The sequence below is a fragment of the Strigops habroptila genome, chromosome 9 (genome assembly GCF_004027225.2).
Source record: "Strigops habroptila isolate Jane chromosome 9, bStrHab1.2.pri, whole genome shotgun sequence".
NCBI lineage: Eukaryota > Metazoa > Chordata > Aves > Psittaciformes > Psittacidae > Strigops > Strigops habroptila.
Genome location: NC_044285.2, coordinates 29,002,996 through 29,021,927, shown reverse-complemented (window position 1 = coordinate 29,021,927; position 18,932 = coordinate 29,002,996). Strand labels below are relative to the sequence as shown.

Here is an 18,932-nt window from a genome sequence, read left to right as displayed (position 1 = left end):
TGAGAAATTCCAATTATTGGCTCCACGTGTTCAGTGTGTGACCTTTTTACCCATAAACAAAATTCTGGATCAAGCAGGAGGCATGTTCTCTGTGTCCCGTGTCCCTCCCATGCATTCCCATCTGGGCAGCTGGCCTTCAGCTCAGCGTGACACAGCCGCAGTGGTGCCAGCAAGACATGGGCAGTGGGAAAGCAGACACAGGCAGGATCAGGAGATCACAGAGGCCACTGTGGGCAGAAAACAAAACCTTCTTTCTTGTTTTTCAAACAAGGTGTGACGCACACAGCATGCAGAATGAGAAAGATGGTAGTTCCAAAATGTTGTCTAAAATCTTTGCCTGAAACCTAAACTGACTTTTTTTTTTTTACATTCCTGTGTCAGCATCTGTCAAGAGGAATCCAGATGTGAGAAAAAACTTATCTAAGAACAATCTGTCAGTGCTGAAAATCCACCAAGATCCTCAATTCTGAAATTCAGGCTTGGAAAGTTTTTAGTTTCTTTTTCCTATTAATTCCTGTTACATTGTCACTGCCTGCTCTGTTCCCGGAGCAGGCATTGAGAGGCCCATGCTCAAAGCCCACCCGGGCTGCTTTGCACCCACAGCCCTGCAGCATGGAGGTGGGCTCTGCTCTGCAGCAGTTGTGGTGCAGCTGCAGGCACCGCAGCCCTGCCTGTCGCTTCAGTCCTTGGTGGTGAAGGGATGGATGTCTGCAACGTGTCCCCTTTGGCTGGGTGTTGTGATGATGTTATGTGTGGGGAGTCCGTTCTTGTTGATGTGAGTGAAGTTTGTGCAGATTGATGATGAATGGATTTTGATGGCGATTCAATGGTAATGAGAAGCCAACACTAAGGTCTCCCTGAGCTTCCACTCGGGCTTCCCAAGCCCCCGCTGCAAGCGCAGCGGCACGGTGCTGCCTTTCCGCACCTGCTGGGCTGGGGATTAGCTCCGGGAATCATCCACGTTGTTCCGGCCGCACTGGCAGGGACCCCGGGACGTTGTTCGCACTCCCGTGAATGACTTTCGGGAGCAGAGAAGGGCAGTAGGGCGCCGCCCCGGGGCTGTTTCATGAATGGAGCGGTGGCCACGCCCCTGAGCCCCTCCGCGTCCCCGGATTGGCGGCTGCGCCCGGCGCGGCTGCACGTGGGGCGCGGGCGGTCCCGGTCCCGGTCCCGGTGGAGCGGTAAGTAAAGGGGAGGTGGGGAGAAGAGGGAAGGTTCTTGTCATTGGGGAGAAACTGTCTGTAACTTGTGCTTGCAACGGGTGTAACGCGGGAAGATTGATCCTGTTCAGCCAGTGAAGCGTAGGTTTCTGTCCAGCACCCAACACCGGTCCGGCAGGTCCCTGCGGGAAAGATACCTTTAAATTCGTTAGAGGAGAAGGTTAGAGGCTCTGCATCGGGAAGAAATCCTTGCTGCAGCAGCCGGGAGCACTCAGCCAGGCTGTCTGACCCAGGAGCTGGAGAGCCAGGGAGATTGAACTCAGGTAGGCTCTTCCTCTCTGCCATTCGGATTCTATCAAGTTCTAAAAACTGAAATGTAGACTCTCCTGTTGCATGACACTGTGGTATTCCAGCTCCTCAGGATCACCTGCGTTTAGCCACACCCTTCCTCAGGGAAACAGGACAGTCCTCTCTACTGAGAGGATTGTTATTAGTGTAGCATGAATATCTCAGCTGTGTTTACTCAGACATGAAAGTGGTTCAGCTGGAGCTGACTGAAATAAGATGATTTGTTTTTGTTGCACACATGCTGCATTGCTGTTAGGTCCCTCTCGTTGCCTGCTGAGAGCTTCCATGCACCATAGAGGATGATGTCCTCAGTACGTACCACAGCAGACGATAAAGAGGTGTGGAGTTCTGCACGGCTTACCCAAGGTGTGGGATAGACCTCACAGGTCTCAAGGCTCCCACTAGAGAGACCGTCTGCTGTCTTGCCCCAGAAGCCCAGAGGGATGTAGTTCTGGATTCTCTCATTACCTGCGGAAGCATTAAGTCCTTTCTGGCTCCTACCAAGCTCCTAGTCTCAGAGATGTTCTGCTGCAATGAGTCCAGTGTGCCAACCATCTTTTTCACATGAGATCCCTTCCCCTGGCTTCAGCTCTGCTCCCAGTTTCGTGGCAGATCCCCAAGTTCACATCTTGTGAAAGTCAGAGTGGGACCTGGTCTAGGACTGGTCCTGATGCTCCAAATGCCATCAGCACTGGACACCAACAAGGAGCTAAGTTGCCTGCTGCATTACAGCTGCTTTGCTCCTGTCCTACCCAGGGCATTTGTCATGCACTCTGTCCTACCCAGGCTTCTTTCTCTCACTGGTTTGCCCAGAAAACAGCTGTAACCTCCTTCCACCCCATCAAGCTGCTTTAACACCCATTTGCTTGGGAGACACATCCTCTTGTAGGTCCTCTGGAACTCCCCATGGTCCCCAGAGTTAGCAGACAACTTAAAGTGGATTGTATTATGGAATGCATGGGTACGAACACCATCAGTCCCCTGTAACTTTATTTCTACCAGAAAGCAGTTGATCTCTGACTCTTGGAGGTGCCTGCAGCCAAGGCCACTGGTGTGACTGAGCAGTGTGCTGGTTTGGGGGTGCTGGGTGTCTGCTTCAGATCGTGTGGTGGGTTGGCTGTCCTGGGCAGCCAGCCAGTCCACTCTGCAGGAAAGTAACAGAAAGCCTTTTAGTGCTCCGAAAGCTCTGCTTATTAGTGTCTTGCACTGTGTGAGGTCCATTGATTTGTGCGCACAGTCATGGGGCTTGATGGGAATGGCATGTACCAAACAAAAACCAACTGCCCTCCTGGGGAACCTGACAGCTTCTAAATGACTTTCTCCTCCCATATGTTTATATATGTATATAGTTATAGATAGAGCATACCTATAAATACCAGTGTGCATAGTTAATAGGTTCCAGTTAACATCAATAGATCAATGAAATCTAAAATCACCAGAAATATCTAATGGATATCGGTAAAGGTGAGGAAGCAGAGATTTTTGTTTCTAGGGAATTGTTCTTGTGTCTCTGGTGCTGTGTGTTGGTTTGTTTGTGTATGGTGTAAGTGACAACTCTGTGAGTTCTGTGCCTCTACTGCTAATTCTCACCTTTGCAGGAAAGACCATTTCCTCTCTGAAACAGAAACACTGAAAGCAGAATTCTGTTGCTGTTTGGAGGAGAAAATACAAGATAGATTAAACTCAACTTCTGGTGTGATTTCCAGGTTCTGAATCACTGTAGGATAATTGCTGGTGTTAGATGTGGACAAAAGCTACCTCTGCTCTTGAAAATGAGTCCCAAATGGCTCCACCTGTACATTCCAACAGAAAAGAACTGGCTATTTTGAAGTAGAGGATGAAAGCACCAACAGCGCAGCCTTCTGTGGAATCTGGAGGGAAAATAGACTCAGGTGAGAGCAAAGAAGAAAAAGCTGACATGGGATTAAAACAACTACAGATCCTGCCTGAGGTTTGCCTACATGTACTACATGTAACAAGTAGTTCTTCTTTCCAGCCTGCCTGTGGAGCTATTGTTCTTCCTGATACACAAAGGGGTTGAAAGTGTATGGTCCCAAACCAGCCCCTTTCCAACGTGTCAGTTGGAACTGATCTCCAGTGCCACCTCTGCCCCTGGAGAGCCCATCACACCATGGAGGCTCCCTCCAGCTTTCCATTTTAAGGTGGTGTTTGTAACATCAGCAGCATCTTCACCAGCCTCCTGGAGAACCAAGCAGTTCAAGGTGATGGATCACTTGCTATGTCAGCCAGAGATGTGATCCCGGTGGCCTTGAGCTGAGTGAAGGCTAAGGTTAACCCACCATGCCTCGCTTGCTGCTTCAGTCATACCAGTCACAGATGATGGCATTTCTTGAGGAGTTTGACCACTACTCTTCCTTGGACAAACTCATGTCAATCTACCAAGCAACCAACAGGACCATCTTCAACTGGACAGACAGCCGGATCGTTGAGTGGGAGAAATTCGCTGAGCTGGCTAAATACGAGCCGGAATCCCAGAAACCGACAGTGAAAGCTCTCCTCATTGTGGCGTACTCAGTCATTATCATCATGTCTCTCTTTGGGAACATGCTGGTGTGCCACGTGGTGCTGAAGAACAAGAGGATGCACTCAGCTACCAGCCTTTTCATCGTCAACCTGGCAGTGTCTGACATTATGATCACGCTGCTCAACACACCTTTTACCTTGGTAAGTGTCCCCTGTGCTGTCCCCTTGGCCAGGGGAAGATTCTCTCATGAGAACACTGCCTGGTGGTCATACCCTCTCTGTGCACGCTCTTCTAGGACTGAGGTGTGAACCCAACACAAGTCTGACAGACAACTCTGCCAGGCAAGTAAAACACTGTTCAGCAACCTAGGGGCTCCCTTTGCTCTCTTACATTCTGTATCTCCTAAAAGACTCTAAAGTCTCTTCAGGTATACCACCAAACCACAAGAGCTTCTTAGGGAAAGCAGAATAAGTGTCTGGATGAAAATGTAATGTATTCACAGAGAGCACTGGAGGGTCGCACTTAAAAATTAGTGGGTCAAAACAACTTGAACACCAGTCATACTTGGGCCATTGGAAGAAAATAGTCAAGCTTTTCAGAACTGTCAGTTGGGTTAAGTCTTCAGTAAAAGCTCTCCAGACCAGAAAGAGGGGTTCTGTGTCCACTTTTTCCAAACATAATTGTTAGTATAATCAAAAACGTTATTACTGTTGTTCATAAATAGTGTTTATATGAATAGGCCAGGAGGGCTGCAACAGCACCACTCGTTTAATCTGGGGTTTTGACCTTATAAACTCTTATGTAAAGGTGTTTCAAAATCCAATGTAGCTGACCTTTCTTTGGGTTTCAGGTGGAGTTGCCCAGCCGTGTGGGTTACCACATGGGTTTGGTTTCAGAACATCTGGCTGATGACCTGTTCTTTCCCCCCCCCCAGGTTCGGTTTGTGAACAGCACGTGGGTTTTTGGAAAGGCCATGTGCCACATCAGCCGCTTCGTGCAGTACTGCTCCCTGCACGTCTCCACGCTGACGCTGACAGCCATTGCTCTGGACAGGCACCAGGTAAAACACCACCCAACCAATGTTTCCATGTTCTTCCCAAGCCCCTGTCAGTCTCAGCCAAGCCATGGGTTCAAGATAGCTGAATCTTGGGGATTAAACCCATATTCAGTGAGAAGGCTCTAGAGCTAAATTCAAAGATCCCCCTCATGTATCAGGGATGGGAAGGCTTGATGGACTTCTGTAGGCTCCAGGTACAGGGCAGGAGGGGAAAAAAAATGTGGCATTGCATGTTTCACAGGACACTCCCTGACTTTCAGTGGAAAAGGGCGAGGACACCTTTTTCATGTAGTTTGAAGAGTCAGGTCCAACCTAGCCCCCAGGTATGGCAGAGCAAGTTGATTCAAGAGGTGTTGTTACACATGGGGGGCCTTGAAAGACAGCTAACCAACGCTAAGTGCAAAGTGTTCCTTTAGCTGTACAGGGAACTTTTCCAAGCTTTTTAGTTTGCCACCCAAAACCCATAGAACACCAGGCTGTAGCATCCTGCGTTAAGTTCTGATTTAGCTGCCCATTTGTCCTTTTGCTCTTCTTCTCCCACTTTGAGCATCATCAAGTTGCAGCACAGCTGGAGTAAAAAGAAATTCTAAAGACTAAAGCCCTGTGGTACAACTACGGGACTGACGTTGGACCAGTATAAAGGGGAATGGCAGAGTGAGAAATCTCTGTTGGAAAAACTGGGGAGAGACTTCAGAGCTGGGAGAAGACCATGCCCAGCATCTGCCTACAGCATGGCCACATTAGCTGCCGACTGGGATAAACACTCCCTGCATTACCAGTACCTGAAAGAGAAGGCAGCTCGGGCTTAGCACTCGAAATCCCCTTCCTTTTCTGTAATCAAACAACATTTTCCAACATCTCAGATTTTATAACCTCTTTACCTTTTCATTTGACAAAGAAAATTTCATGAAAGGTGAGTTAATGCCTCAAAAGAGGGTAGGAGGCATTCAGCTTCCTACATTCAGCTAAAACAGGAGAGGTTTCTTTTTGTAATCCATATAGAATAAACAAACATATCCGTCAGCAAAGAGACTCGTGTAGATACCTTTTTTTTTTCCTGCCTAATGTAACCCACAATTTAAGGAAAATGGTCCTCACAAAACAAACGCAGGAAAAAGTTTATTTGAAAGCACTTCTGAGCAGAGTGAAAAGTTCAGTGTTTCCCATTTTCCAGGTCACTCTAATAAGCAGAACATTTCCCTAATCTCGGCTGCCATTTTCTTAACAGCATTCGATCACAACAAAAAATGCCTCTGCTGTGTGTGTTGGTGAAGGGATGCTGCATTCCTGCATGGTAGGAGTTGTGGTGATGTCTCTGTTGCAGGTCATCCTGAACCCACTGAAGCAGAGGATGTCATTAACAAAGGGAATGCTGAGCATCTCTGTTATCTGGCTGATGGCAACCTGTTTCTCCCTACCCCATGCTATCTACCAAAAGCTTTTCCAGTATAACTACAGGTGAGCTGTTTCCCCTTCCAAAAGAGCATGAAGAGGCCTGATTGCCCTTTGCAGCAGTGGTTCTCAGTGATGAGCGTGGCTGGAAGGGCTCCATGGCTTGGGGAAGGACACAGTGGAATCAGCAGGAGTTTGTGTGTGGATGAAACCTCGCTTCCCAGTGCCAGCACTTTGCAGGAACGCCAGGCTCAAGGCAAAGGGGATAATCTTAAGTGGACAGTATTTTCAACCTGAGAGCGCCATCCCAGGGAGCAGGGTAAGGAGGCAGTAACAGGCAGCAGGAGAAAGATTATTGTAAATATTGGGCTTCTATATAAAGGATAAGCATCTTTATTCCTACAGCACAGCCACTTCCCTCCCATCAGTACGGCAGGGAGAGTGTTTGACTGCTTTTTGTTGCTGTTTGTATATGAGAGGTTACACAAAATGAGAGCGCAATCTGGGGCTCTGCAGCCTTTCCTTACTCGTGCTTGTGATTGAGACCTCTCTGGGGGTATAATATCTTCACCTGCTTAGACATGGTAGGTGAAGTGTAGGATTACTCCTGTACTTGCATCGCTTTCACAGTTGTGTTCAGGGTATTACTGGACAAATTGCTTATGAATGAACAGCCACTGCTACCTGTTTCATGGCACCCGTCTCTGTTCATCCTTTAGCACGGCCAGAGGAAACTTAGCCTCACACGGGCATGAGGCAGCTCAGTGATATAAGGACTTCCAGGATGTGCTATTCTCATCCCTGCTTTCCATTGAATAAAAATCCCGGTTGTGATATTGCTGGTAATAGCTCTCTGCGGGGCCAGGGGCTCCTGAGAAGTCCCACCAGGGAGCTGTTGGGGTTCTGGGGACAGGACAACATGGGCTCCACCAGCACCTCTCTGGCGCGGTGCACAGCAGTGCAGCCAAGTCCATGGTCATGTCAAAATTTACCAAATCACAGCATCCTGGCTGGTTCTCAACCAGTCTCTTCCCTGAAAATGATCATGAGCCTCTTCCTACAGCTCTGTGTCCCTGCTTTGGAGGGTGAAATGAGTTTTTAAGCTCTGCAAGCACCAAAGCATCACCCTTGCAAGTCCTCAGAAGCTCTCCGGCACTGACAGCTGCAGCCCAGACTCCGTGCTGACCTCAAGGCGTTCCCCAGACAACTGTTTCCCAGGGGATATGGTGAGGGATGGCTGCCCCGCTCCCGCCCCACCACTTCTGCTCTTTTCCTATGGCTTTACTCTTCAGCATGGCCATGACGGGTCTGACCCAGCACCACGGTGTCACCTTGGGTGCCACTCTTGCTTCCCTGTGCCAGATCTCCAGTTGCTCTGGCAGGTCCCCTTTGGCAAGCAGAGCTGCCCGCAGGCAAGGGCTGGGTCACTTGAGCCAGTGGGGAAACTGGATCCTGGGGAGGAAAAGGTCAGGAGCGTGGCTCAGAAAAGATGATCTTCCCTTCTGCGCCAGGTCCCCTCTTGAGCATTGTTGTCTCCAGGGTCCTCGCTTGGTGGAGCTCTGCTCCTGTGCCCGTTGTCGTCCCTCCAACAGCCGCACATGGGCCCTGCTTGCAGCCATCCATTTTCAAGCAATCTTCTATTTGTTGCACAAAAGCCAGCTTCAGAGGTTGAAAACAGGATATTAAAGATATTAATCAATACTGCAATGAATAAATGCAGCTTGATGGGAACTAAAGTCTGTCCTGAATACAAGCGAGCAGAGGACAAAGGTTGAAGAGAGCAAGGCAAAATGGAAAAAGAAAAAGAAAAGAGAGGGTGAAAAGGAGAAAACATCTGCTGGAAATACATGTGCAAGTGTTCCTTTCTCCTAATGCTTCATCACCTCCAGATATGTGCAGGACGCAGAGGGTCCCCTACAGCACAACCACTTCTCTCCCAACAGCACGGCAGGGAGAGCGTTTGCCCACACGGGCTTTTTATTGCTGTGTGCGTATGAGAGGCAGTGCTCTTCAGAGGGTGCTCGGGTGCATCAGCAAGTATCTGCTGCCAGCCAGAATGTGTGAACAGAGCCTGGATCTGCTGGGTTGGACATGACAGATTGCTGAGGCACTGTTAAAATAAGCAATCACATAGAGTTAAACTAAGTTCTTTTGTTAGTTAACCATCAGAAGTTAAACTGTCAGGCTTAAGTTAAACAACCAAGTTTTGTAGTAATCACAGCCATTTTAAGATGCAGCAATCAGGTTTTAAAAGCTGGTCTCCTGAAAAGCTGATGGGAAGAGGATGGTCAGTATGGGAAGGAAGGACTGCTGCCCATGTGAGTGGTGTCATGCCTGTGAGGCTTTCACACAGCCGCTGGCCTCCAGTAGCCCTTTCCCTTCCTCTTCTGTCCATAAGTGTTTTGACTTTCCAGCTGCTGCACCAGTTTTCTCCTCTGGCTAAGGAGGTCCTGTACCTGCTTGGGGCTCAGAAAGGTGGATGCCTGCACATCCAACCAGGCAAAGGCAAGTCAGAGCTATCACAAGTGTGCTGCAGCAGTGATTCCAGCACACGCTGTGACACTGTTGCATCCTAGGAAGAGCAGTTCACTTGTGCTTGGCCAGACACAGTTCACACAGCCAACATGCAAGAGGAGTGGCACATCCTGGGCTGCATTTCTGGTTGGGCTCATTCAGGGAAACCTGGGAATAATGTGTCTTTATTCCAGGTGTGCAGGAATCACATATGGGACTGGAGAAAAGCAGGAGTTTGGTGGGTCTCACCCACTGCCCTCTTTCCTCCTGCACTGGGTTTTTGGGGAGGAGGAGATGGGCAATGCTGTGCCTCTGTCCCTACACACACAGGGAATGGACAGATGCAGCCAAGTCAGTGCTGCTTTCACAGTACCCCTTTTTGTAAGAATAGGCCATCAGAGGTGACTTTTGCCATGTTAAGGGGACACAAGGGACTCATTCAATTAAAATCTGTGGCTTCTAAGACGAAACTCCAGTTTGTCTTTCTAAAAATTTCTTTTATCAGACAACAACTTAAGGGAAAATGAGAGTGATAAATAGATAAAGAAATAGATAAGACATTAGCCAGTCTTATCCTTGGTGAGACACTGACATCATGAAAACACTTTCTGAGAGACAGAGGTTTGACTGAGCTTTTTTTTTGTTGAGCTGAGCAATGTTTGCCTCCACTCTTTCTGTACTACAAATCTGACGTGGCAATTATGGGTGTTGTGGAAGCCCCACTGTGCTTTGCTAAATTGGCAGTATCCATTTGCACAGCAATGGCCACATGTTATATACTTATTTCTTTGTTTTCAAGGAAAGCCACTGTCCGGAGTTTGTGCCTCCCAGATTTTCCTGAGCCTGCAGAGCTGGTCTGGAAGTATCTGGACCTGTCTACCTTTCTCCTTCTTTACCTCCTGCCTCTGCTCATCATCACTGTCACCTACACACGCCTGGCCAAGAAGCTGTGGCTCCGCAATGCCATCGGAGACATTACCACACAGCAGTACATCACCCACCGCAAGAACAAGAAGAAGAGCATCAAGATGCTGATGCTGGTGGTGGTGGTCTTTGCTGTCTGCTGGTTCCCTCTCAACTGCTATGTGGTGCTCATCTCCAGTCTAGGCATCAAGACAAAGAACTCCCTCTATTTCGCCCTGCACTGGTTCGCCATGAGCAGCACCTGCTACAACCCTTTCATCTACTGCTGGCTGAACGAGAACTTCCGCTCGGAGCTCAAGTCCCTGCTCTGCATGTGCCAGAAGGTGCCTCAGGCTCAGGACAATGCACTGCCACCTGTGGTCACATCCTGCCACGAGGCGTGGCTGGAGCAGGCCAGGTACCAGAAGGGACCTGCCTCGCAGATTATTTGCTCCACTGTAAACATCCAGACGGCCAACACAGACCTGTGACCTACAGGGCTGAGGTGAGTTAGCTGGATTCAGTGGATGTCAAAGGGACCTCCCCGTTTCTCCTCCAGCAGTGATGGTGCTGCTCTGGTGTTGTACCATGGTTAGCACCCCCTTTACTCAGTGCAGTGGGAGCAAAGCCTCTCAAGCACCCCCCGTGTAAGCCCACAGCTGCAGCTGCTCCAAGGAGCAGGGGACATGGAGGTCTACAGATGGTCATTTGCTTTCAGGGTTTCCCATCTTATTATTATCAATCAAAGGGAGGGGGACCTGGGTTTCCATCATTGCTCATGCTGTCCCAAGTTGCTGGCTTGTCTCACTCGTAATACGTGCCACGCCATGAGGGCTTTGCAGAGCAAGAGAAATGGACCCGATCTGGAGGGAAGGACTTGAACATCCAGGTTGACTCCATCCATATGAAGTTTCAACAGATTATACCAAAACCTCTGAGCAATGCTAAGGGTCATCAACAGCACTTTGTCCTTCAGAAGGTGCTGTTCCTCCTCCCCTCACTCCTTCTGCTGTGGCTCTGTCCCACCCCTCCCTCTGCCACTTCTGGAGCTGCAGAGCCAGCAGCCAAAAGCCAGCCCTGGCTGAGGGGAGCGGGAACGCACGCTGGACATCAGCGGCAGCAGCCCCAGATGGCACCTGGGGGGGATGGATTTAGCCCGTTGGGGATTTATTTTTGGTTTTATTACAAATATATTAATTCAGGAAATAAACCTGAAGAGCTAAGCAAAAGGCCACAAAATATTTCATCAGGGCTCTCACACCCACTAGCTGAAGAATTAAATCGTTCTCCATAATTACTAATTGCTGTGAAAGAGTTTCATTTAAACAATGGAACTGAATGCCTAAGAGGGAAGGTTTTATTTACAGTCCTGGGGAAAAGACAGTTTAATTTAGTTATTATTGGGAGGCAGGTGAAAAAAAAAAAGTACAGAATAAAGGAAAGATTTAGTACATGACAGACAAAAGGGAAAAAAGAAAGGACAGGGAAAAGAGACATTAAAGGCAGAAATAAACCAGAATTGCCATGTGATTTCACAAGCAGTGTAGAGCTGGTCACTGGGGAGCAGGAACTGGAAGGATCTCCCGGCCTGGCCAGAGATGCCCCTTTCTCCATCATACCATTCCTCTTAACAATTGCACCGAGACCAGACTTCTCCTCTCAGCTTCCCTGGTTGAGCTTGAGCAAAGGATTTCTCTTACTCGGAGAAGAGACAAAAGACAGGAAAACATTTATTACTTACCCATCCAGGCTGTGTGTTGAGCAGTCCTAAGTCTTTTGCAGGAATAAAATTATTTGTGTTTTGAGCCCTGACAGTTCTGGGTAATTCTTCAAGACTCAGTGCTGGTGACTGGTACATGCTGCAGTGGTGACAGACGGGCTCTGGTATGGGCCAGCGAGAGTGATTACTCTCTGCTCCTCAGACCTGAAATTCATATGGAAAAACTGTACTTGTAGCAAAAAGCAACCAACCAAACAAACTGCTTTGGATAAAAAGTATTAGTGCAGGCTCACCTTAAGTTCTACGTGTCATTCTGAGCCCTATAATTTAAGAAGGATGTGAAAGTCCATGAATGTGTCCAGAAAAGGGCAAAAAAGCTGGTGAAAGGGCTGGAAAGGATGTCCTAAGCAGAGCAGGTAAGGATTTTGTATTTGTGGAAACCAGGTGATGGTTTTCAGTAGTTCAAAGGCAGTCATGGCTGCTCAGGGTCAGGGATGCTCCTGGTCTATCCTGGCAATAGCCTGAACCGAGCTTCTGCCTGAGGAGGAGGTGGGGGGAATGCTGGGGAGGAGGACATGCTCTCACCACCTTCCTAGGGGAGGATAAGACAAGCCAAAGAAAGAAAAGTGAAGATTGTTTTTTTCCTACTATTTTTTTCCCCATTTGCACAGTGAGAAGGAACAGGAGAGAAAGGAGGGAAGGTCCTCGCTCCCAGGCCCCTTGATGCCACTCAGCCATGTTCCTGTGCCTCGGGTGTGTATTGCAACATCTGCATGAGGAGAAGACAGCAGAGCATTATGAGCAGCAGCAGAAACAGATGAATACACAATCCTCAAGGCATTTCAGTTGGAAAACAACAGTTACTTGAATACAGGGATTTAAAGCAGCCTGCTGCTGGGTGCAGGCACTGCCCTTTCTCTACTTAGAGCAGGGTCTATTTTCAGTTGAAAAATGTCATTATGAGTTTTTCAGAATGTTGAAAGCATCTCTAATTAATGAGCATTACCCCATTTAATTATTAAGTGAAACTGTAATTTGCTTTTTTACTGTTGTTGGCTCTTCATCAGCTTGTAGTGAATGGCCCTCAAACTACCATGTATTCCACTGTATGGAAATAGTTTTTCTTCCCGGTGGAAAGGTGGATGTCAGCATGGCACTTTCAGTTTCCACTTCAGAAGTGTAGCAGCCCATTTCCACACAAGTATCTTCAGATGTTTAAGAGACTTTTCCCCAAAGCTTGCAAACCCCAACACCCTTCATCCTTTGGTTAATGTAACACAAGCTTTTAGCAGGATCTGAAGATGTAAATATGATGCTGTTATAAGATATGTGCGCTGGCTTCTCCCAGCAACTGAAGAGTTTCCTTTAAGAATAGAAATGTGAGTGATGGCAGTCTCGGGGCAAACCAGGAGATGGCCAGGAAAAGCCTGGAAGATGCCATGCTGCATGGGCACAGGAAGGAAAAACATCCTGAGAGGTCCTACTTTAAATGGGATAACTGGAAAAAGCTGCCTCCCCCCATCCCTCTAATAGTCCAGGAGAGGATGTAAAATCAGCAGAAAAAAAATAGCAGAAAAGAGAGGCTGGGTAGAGCATGGAGTTACCCAGGACCTGGTCTGGAGGCAGGAAGTGAGAGCTCTGTGGCACCAAACCCTACTTGGTGCTTGTGCTGGATCTGGAGGACTTGATCCAGGCTATTGAACTTCCCCGACACGCTCTCACAGGGCTCCTTCAGAAATCAAGGTTCAAACTCACTCTTTCCAGTAGGTAACAGGATTCACACTATGTAATAAGTAAAGTATCCATCTCTAGTGCTGCAGCAGTAGTGCTAAATGAGCCGTGATAGCAGCATCCATCAGTTAATACGACAGACGCAGAGCTTGGTTAGCTGTGATTCATGGGCTTATTTGCTGTTCACAGTTATTCAACTGATTCAGATACTCATGAAAAACACCACTGGTCTCACCCAAAAACCATGCAGAGTTTAATAAAAACATTCACATAAAATCTAATGCTGGATGAACATGTTCTATATTTGATATTTTATTGCCCCAGACAGAACTTTCCAGGGGTCTTTGAATATCGCCTACAAAGCAAACATTTCACAAAGAAACAACAGAAGATGGAAAATCACATCCTGCCCCTTAAAGCTCTCTGTAACAGCTCAGGGAGCTGTGCATGCCCCAACACCCAAGCAGCAGTGCAGGCATGGACTTCCAGCGTGTTGTTCTCAGTGTGCCTATGATGCACAGTGCACACGGTTTCTAAAGAGATATTTCTACGTTTTCTTTCAATGTACATATTATATCTTGGGCTTCTATGAAATAACCATAGCAACAACAGTAACACTGATATCTTCCATGAGAAAGATTAAGCTATGGCTCTTGTTGTGATTCTGAAATGAAATCTACCTCGCTGTTCGCAAATTCTGGGGTACAAGCCAGGCCAGGAATTAAATCCCATCCCCAGGGTTGTTTTACAGTGCAAGATGGATAGATAGAGATTTTCAGTTGTTTGTTGAGATGCCTGTCCGAGAATGCTGGTACAGGCTGGCTGCTGGTTTCCTCAGAATTAGCCACTTTTCTGGTAAGCAGCAAGTAAACCTCAGAGTTGTACCTATCATCCCTTCGATAGGAGAGCTGTTCTGTGAGCCCCTGTCACATACCTTCATAATCTTTTTCCAGAGGAATCAAAGGCCTCCTTCCAAAGTAGTGGGTCTCTCTTCACACTCCCTTGATCTTCAGCTAATCCATGTATTTAGCTATCTCTTGCTGTGAAAAAATAACCTAGCTGGTTCTCCTTGGACCTGTCCATTGTAGCATCTCTTCACTGCTGATTTTTTCTCCCCTAAATGGGTGTGATGTAAAAGCTGACTGTATTTCATCTTCATCATAGTTTAGCTATCTAGACTGGTAATTATCAATGCCTGAATGAGATTCAAAACCTCATACGCTTTGTCCGTTGCCTTGAGGCTGTTGCATCACTTGAGGATGCCTGGACTAACACATCAGCACTCTCTCAGCAGCATTCAGGCAAATAGTAGGAGGCACAACATAATAAACATGAAAAATAAACTGCATTATGTCATGTATTTGGGCAAGGCATAGTAACTGCAGGGCATGAGATCACATCTCTGCTGAGCTGCAGGTGCAAGGCTCGCTGCAGCAGTCAGAGGGCTTACCTAGCCAAGTTCTGGAAAAAAGAATCTAAGACATTCTGGTTTTGCTCAAACAGGTGAAAGTCTGAGCCAACTCAGCAGGTAAATAGATGCTTAAACATTCACTAATTTGCTTTCAGAAACAGTGCTCACCTGTGGGAATGGCTTCCCGAGTGGTGCTGGAGGCAGCCCAGTGTCCAAAACCAAGGAAGAGCATCCAAAACCAGGACCACCACTTCCTGCTGGCGGTTTTCCTCCCTGTTCCCAGCAGGGCCATGCTACTGTGCTGCTGTGGGTTTGTGCACAGAGACCTGTCTGGCCAAGGCAGCAGTGGCACAAGGGTGGCAGAAGCAGCATGGTTTGATCCCTGCAGCCTGATGGTGCAGCAGCCCTGAGACTGGAGGGCTGGATGGGAGCAGGGCATGGGAGAAGAGTCCCCCGAGAAGCCTGTGCCACCCGGAAAGCCCTTGTCTTGCTCGCATGTTGTGGACCAAGCCATCACCCTGCATCTTTGGCAGCAGTGGCACTGCTCTCCTCAGCAGGATCTGTCCCAGACAGGCAAAGCCCCAGGAGGCAAAACCCCAAGGGTGAATTTGGAGGGCAGATTATTAAAACACTGGGTTACTAGAAGTCTGCTCTAGAGAAACCATTTGAGCACACACAAATCAGTATGCAAAGATGCAACAGAGACATGTCTGAATGATTAACAACCCAGATTTATTAAGGCTAGCTCATGCCAAATGCATCTAACCACCTTCAGCATAGTTGCTGATGAAGACGATAACAGAGAACACCGTGCAGGGAATATCTGAATTTCAGAGAAAAATCCCCCTATATAGCCCCATCACATAATAAACAAACAAACCACAAAATGCCAACTCGATTAATAAAAAGCAAGCAGAAAGAAAACCAAAACACAATGAGTCAGAGAATTAGCTCAGGAAGGAGAAACAATACAATTTTCATCAGTTAGTGGAAAACAGTACCAAGGGGCTGTCCAAAGCATGCAGAAGGAATAAATGGCAATATTCTCAGCTAAATCCAGACCAAGTCCTGGGAAGTGGGGTTAGAGGTGGGTCAGTGTCAGGGACCATTCTCTCGCACTGAGATATTCAGTAATCTGCACTCCCAGATGAAGGGAAAAAGAGGGATGAAGAAGCCTGCACCTTGCCCAGGAGGCTAGATGCAAAGGGCAAACCCAGAATTAACACTTGGAAGATAATGAGCGAACACCCTCTGCCATGGACAGCAAAGGAGAATCTCTCCCTCAGGTCAGGGCACATGGCTCTACCCTTTCACTGACTGAGAAGCAAACATGTCTGCTTTCCCCAAGCCATCACCTCCTGCACTGCAGTAGGCAGAAAAATGCTTCCAATATCCCAGACTCTGGATGAAGTCCAAGCAGGAATACTGACAGGATAAGAGCAGGTTTATCGCACCAAGCACAATGCTTCAGCCAGCTCTCATTTTCAAGATTGAAGGCTTTTCACAAAGCTGCCCTGTCCTAGCAGCGCTCAACAGTAATCCCTACCCACATTCAGGTATATATTCCTAAACTGCTCCCATGAGCTTGATGTCCAAGCTCTCCTGGCACACATACCTTTCCAACGATAACTGCACCACTCGGCTTATCCCAATGAGCTTTCTGTGCTGAGCGGGTAGGTTGAGGGTAATCTCATTGTCAAGACTGCTGGCAATGCTGCGTTCCGAGTGTCTGTGGTGGCACAGGACCAAAGCCATTTGGGGTCACTGGCTGATGGTACAAGGTAGGAGTGCAGAAGCAGATCACTGAACGCTGCTGCAGCACAGGAAATGCTATGAGCTGTGCTGCAGAGGGCAGATAGAAGTGGTTTGGAGGGAAGTGAGCTGATGGCAAGTGGTTGTACCTGGTGTGCTGCACTAAAGCAAACCCTCCCTTAGAGGGTTATAGGAAGTCTCCCCAGACAGCAAAGCAAACCCACTTCTTGTCCTGTCCTCCCCCCAGTATTTTTTCCTTTGCCCCAGCAATAAGGGTTTAGTTAAAGCATCTGCCCGTGTAACGAGGTTTCATTCTGCCATGATCCCACACTGGCTAATAATGCCTCATTCAGCAATGCCAACTCACATGACCCTGCCCTCTGCAATAAGCTGTCAATGAAAAGTAGCTGTCGTGTCAGAGGTGAGAGGAAAATGTCGTAATAAACTCCCCCAGAAAAACACCAAGGCTGGGTCCTGCAGAAGCCATGTGTTTGCTTTTACAATGCAATAGTTTGTCACCCGAAGTCTTTTCCATTACAGGCCTCATTAAAATCTCCGTCAGAGATAAGAACAGATGACTTGCTTTATAAATTCAGATTGATGGAGCATCTAATTTGTCTGCTGGAGACAAAACCAATTGCTTTATGGGACACCATAAGAGACAGTTATAGGGAGTGTCCCCATGAATGGCATTTCTGCTTATTGCCTTGCAAGTAATGCTGTTTCAGAGCATGAAGGTTTACATGATCTCTTTCTGAGAGTCTGAGAGTCATACAAAAGAGAATCTTTTACATATATATATATCTCTCCAAGCGTCATCTCTCTATCATACCCACATGCTTTCGTGGTATATGTACATATCTAATACATACTGTATTACTGGCAGGTTGTTGAACCTTGGTGGTCTCTTGTCCCTCTGCAAGGATGTTCCATTGGTCTTTGTAGCTGAAAGTAGAGACAGAATTTTCAAAACATCATTTTTGACAGTTTCATGCCATTCTACCAGAACTGCAGCATATTCCTCACCCAGGTTTGCAGAAGTCATTGCTGTTTCAAATCCACACTTGTATCCAACTTGAGTACCATAATCAGTGTGATTCCAAGGTAGCCAGACATTGGAAGTTGTCAGGAGACAGTTTATGGTACATAATAAAAATTATGGCGGGTAAGTTTTAGAGCAAGATTTTGTTCTTTTGAGACAGAGATGATGTTTGCTTGCTGCCACATCTTGTCTCAGGTAATTTCCAATAGGAATTAAGGGATCAGTTAGTCGATGGCCTAAACTTTTTGCAGCTTCCTTCTCCTTCTGCTATTCATTTTGACCTTTTATGGTGACACATGTCAAACAAGACAGAATTCAGAATTACAAGGAGTTCCTGGATCACCCCAAACTTCCATGATGGATTTACCATGAAGTTCAGTTAATGACGAGTTGCAATAGACTGGGTGACTTTAGACTGCGTGACTTTGGGCTATTTTGGAAATTTTTGTTTCCTTCTGAACTCTGATACATTGCTCAGACCTTTCACATTAAGGTGAATAAACAAGTCCCTCCTGAAGACTGGAAAGGAATAAAGTTTTAGTTTTTACCATTATAGTATTTCTAGGAATCACTTCATAGTCTATCGTCTTTCCTGAACTTGTCTTTACAGGTCAGTTATCTAACAGACTATCTTCATTTTCTGCCCCGTTCTTGAATTAAATGCACCAGTGGTTCTTGCTTACAAAGAGTGAGTAATACTTCTAAGGTTACCCTGTGTTCTATTTAAAAGAATTAGGCATTAGCTTGCCTTCTAATTAATGGAATATAAGTATTCTGTTACCCTTCACAGCTTGCAGGGCGTAATGTGGAAATATATTCATCCTCTAAGTGAACTCTAATGATTGACACAGCTAGTAAAGACCATGAATATTTAGCAATATATTCAGACATGTCAGATATAAATGGCAACAGGTTGAAAATAAACCTTAAGCTTGTTTGATCCCCAGCATTCAAATGCCATCAGCACCATCGTGGTCCTCCTTCCAGCAGTCTCTCAGTGACTCATTGGTGCCCTTATGAGATAGGACTGATCTTTAAACTGAACATCGCAAATACAGTGTCCTATATTTCTGGTTAGCTCTGGGGGCACCAATCCTAGTTTAAGGGCAGATTTTTATTTCAATCAGGATGTTATTCATGGTGCAGATGGAGAAATGGAGGGACAGGAAAAATGAAAAAGAGGAAAAAATCCCTAAATCCCTCTAAGGGTCAGTGATGTTTGGCAGCAAGTGTGTGGAAGCTAAAATGGTCACACCATTTAATGGCAGTCTAGTTCCTGCTTGTAAAAGAGGCTGAGCTCTTCTTGGAGCTCCTCTCCATGGGGAGGGGGTTGTGTAGACAAAGCATCTTGTACCAGAAAAAACGGAGTGGGAAGGGGAACACCTGCAAATGCTGGTGCAGGTTGTGCTCATTGCGT

The 18,932-nt window shown here is 47.1% G+C and overlaps 1 protein-coding gene across 1 annotated transcript; it reads left to right on the top strand.

Annotated features, from left to right (window-relative positions):
• Positions 1-3,106: 3,106 nt before the first annotated feature.
• On the top strand, positions 3,107-13,556 carry LOC115612744 (probable G-protein coupled receptor 83). Its single transcript, XM_030497415.1, has 5 exons — positions 3,107-4,193; positions 4,928-5,053; positions 6,375-6,508; positions 9,756-10,364; positions 12,251-13,556. The coding sequence occupies exons 1-4, from the start codon at positions 3,810-3,812 to the stop codon at positions 10,348-10,350; spliced, it is 1,239 nt and encodes a 412-aa protein (XP_030353275.1). The 5' UTR covers positions 3,107-3,809; the 3' UTR covers positions 10,351-10,364; positions 12,251-13,556.
• The last annotated feature ends 5,376 nt before the right edge of the window (positions 13,557-18,932 follow it).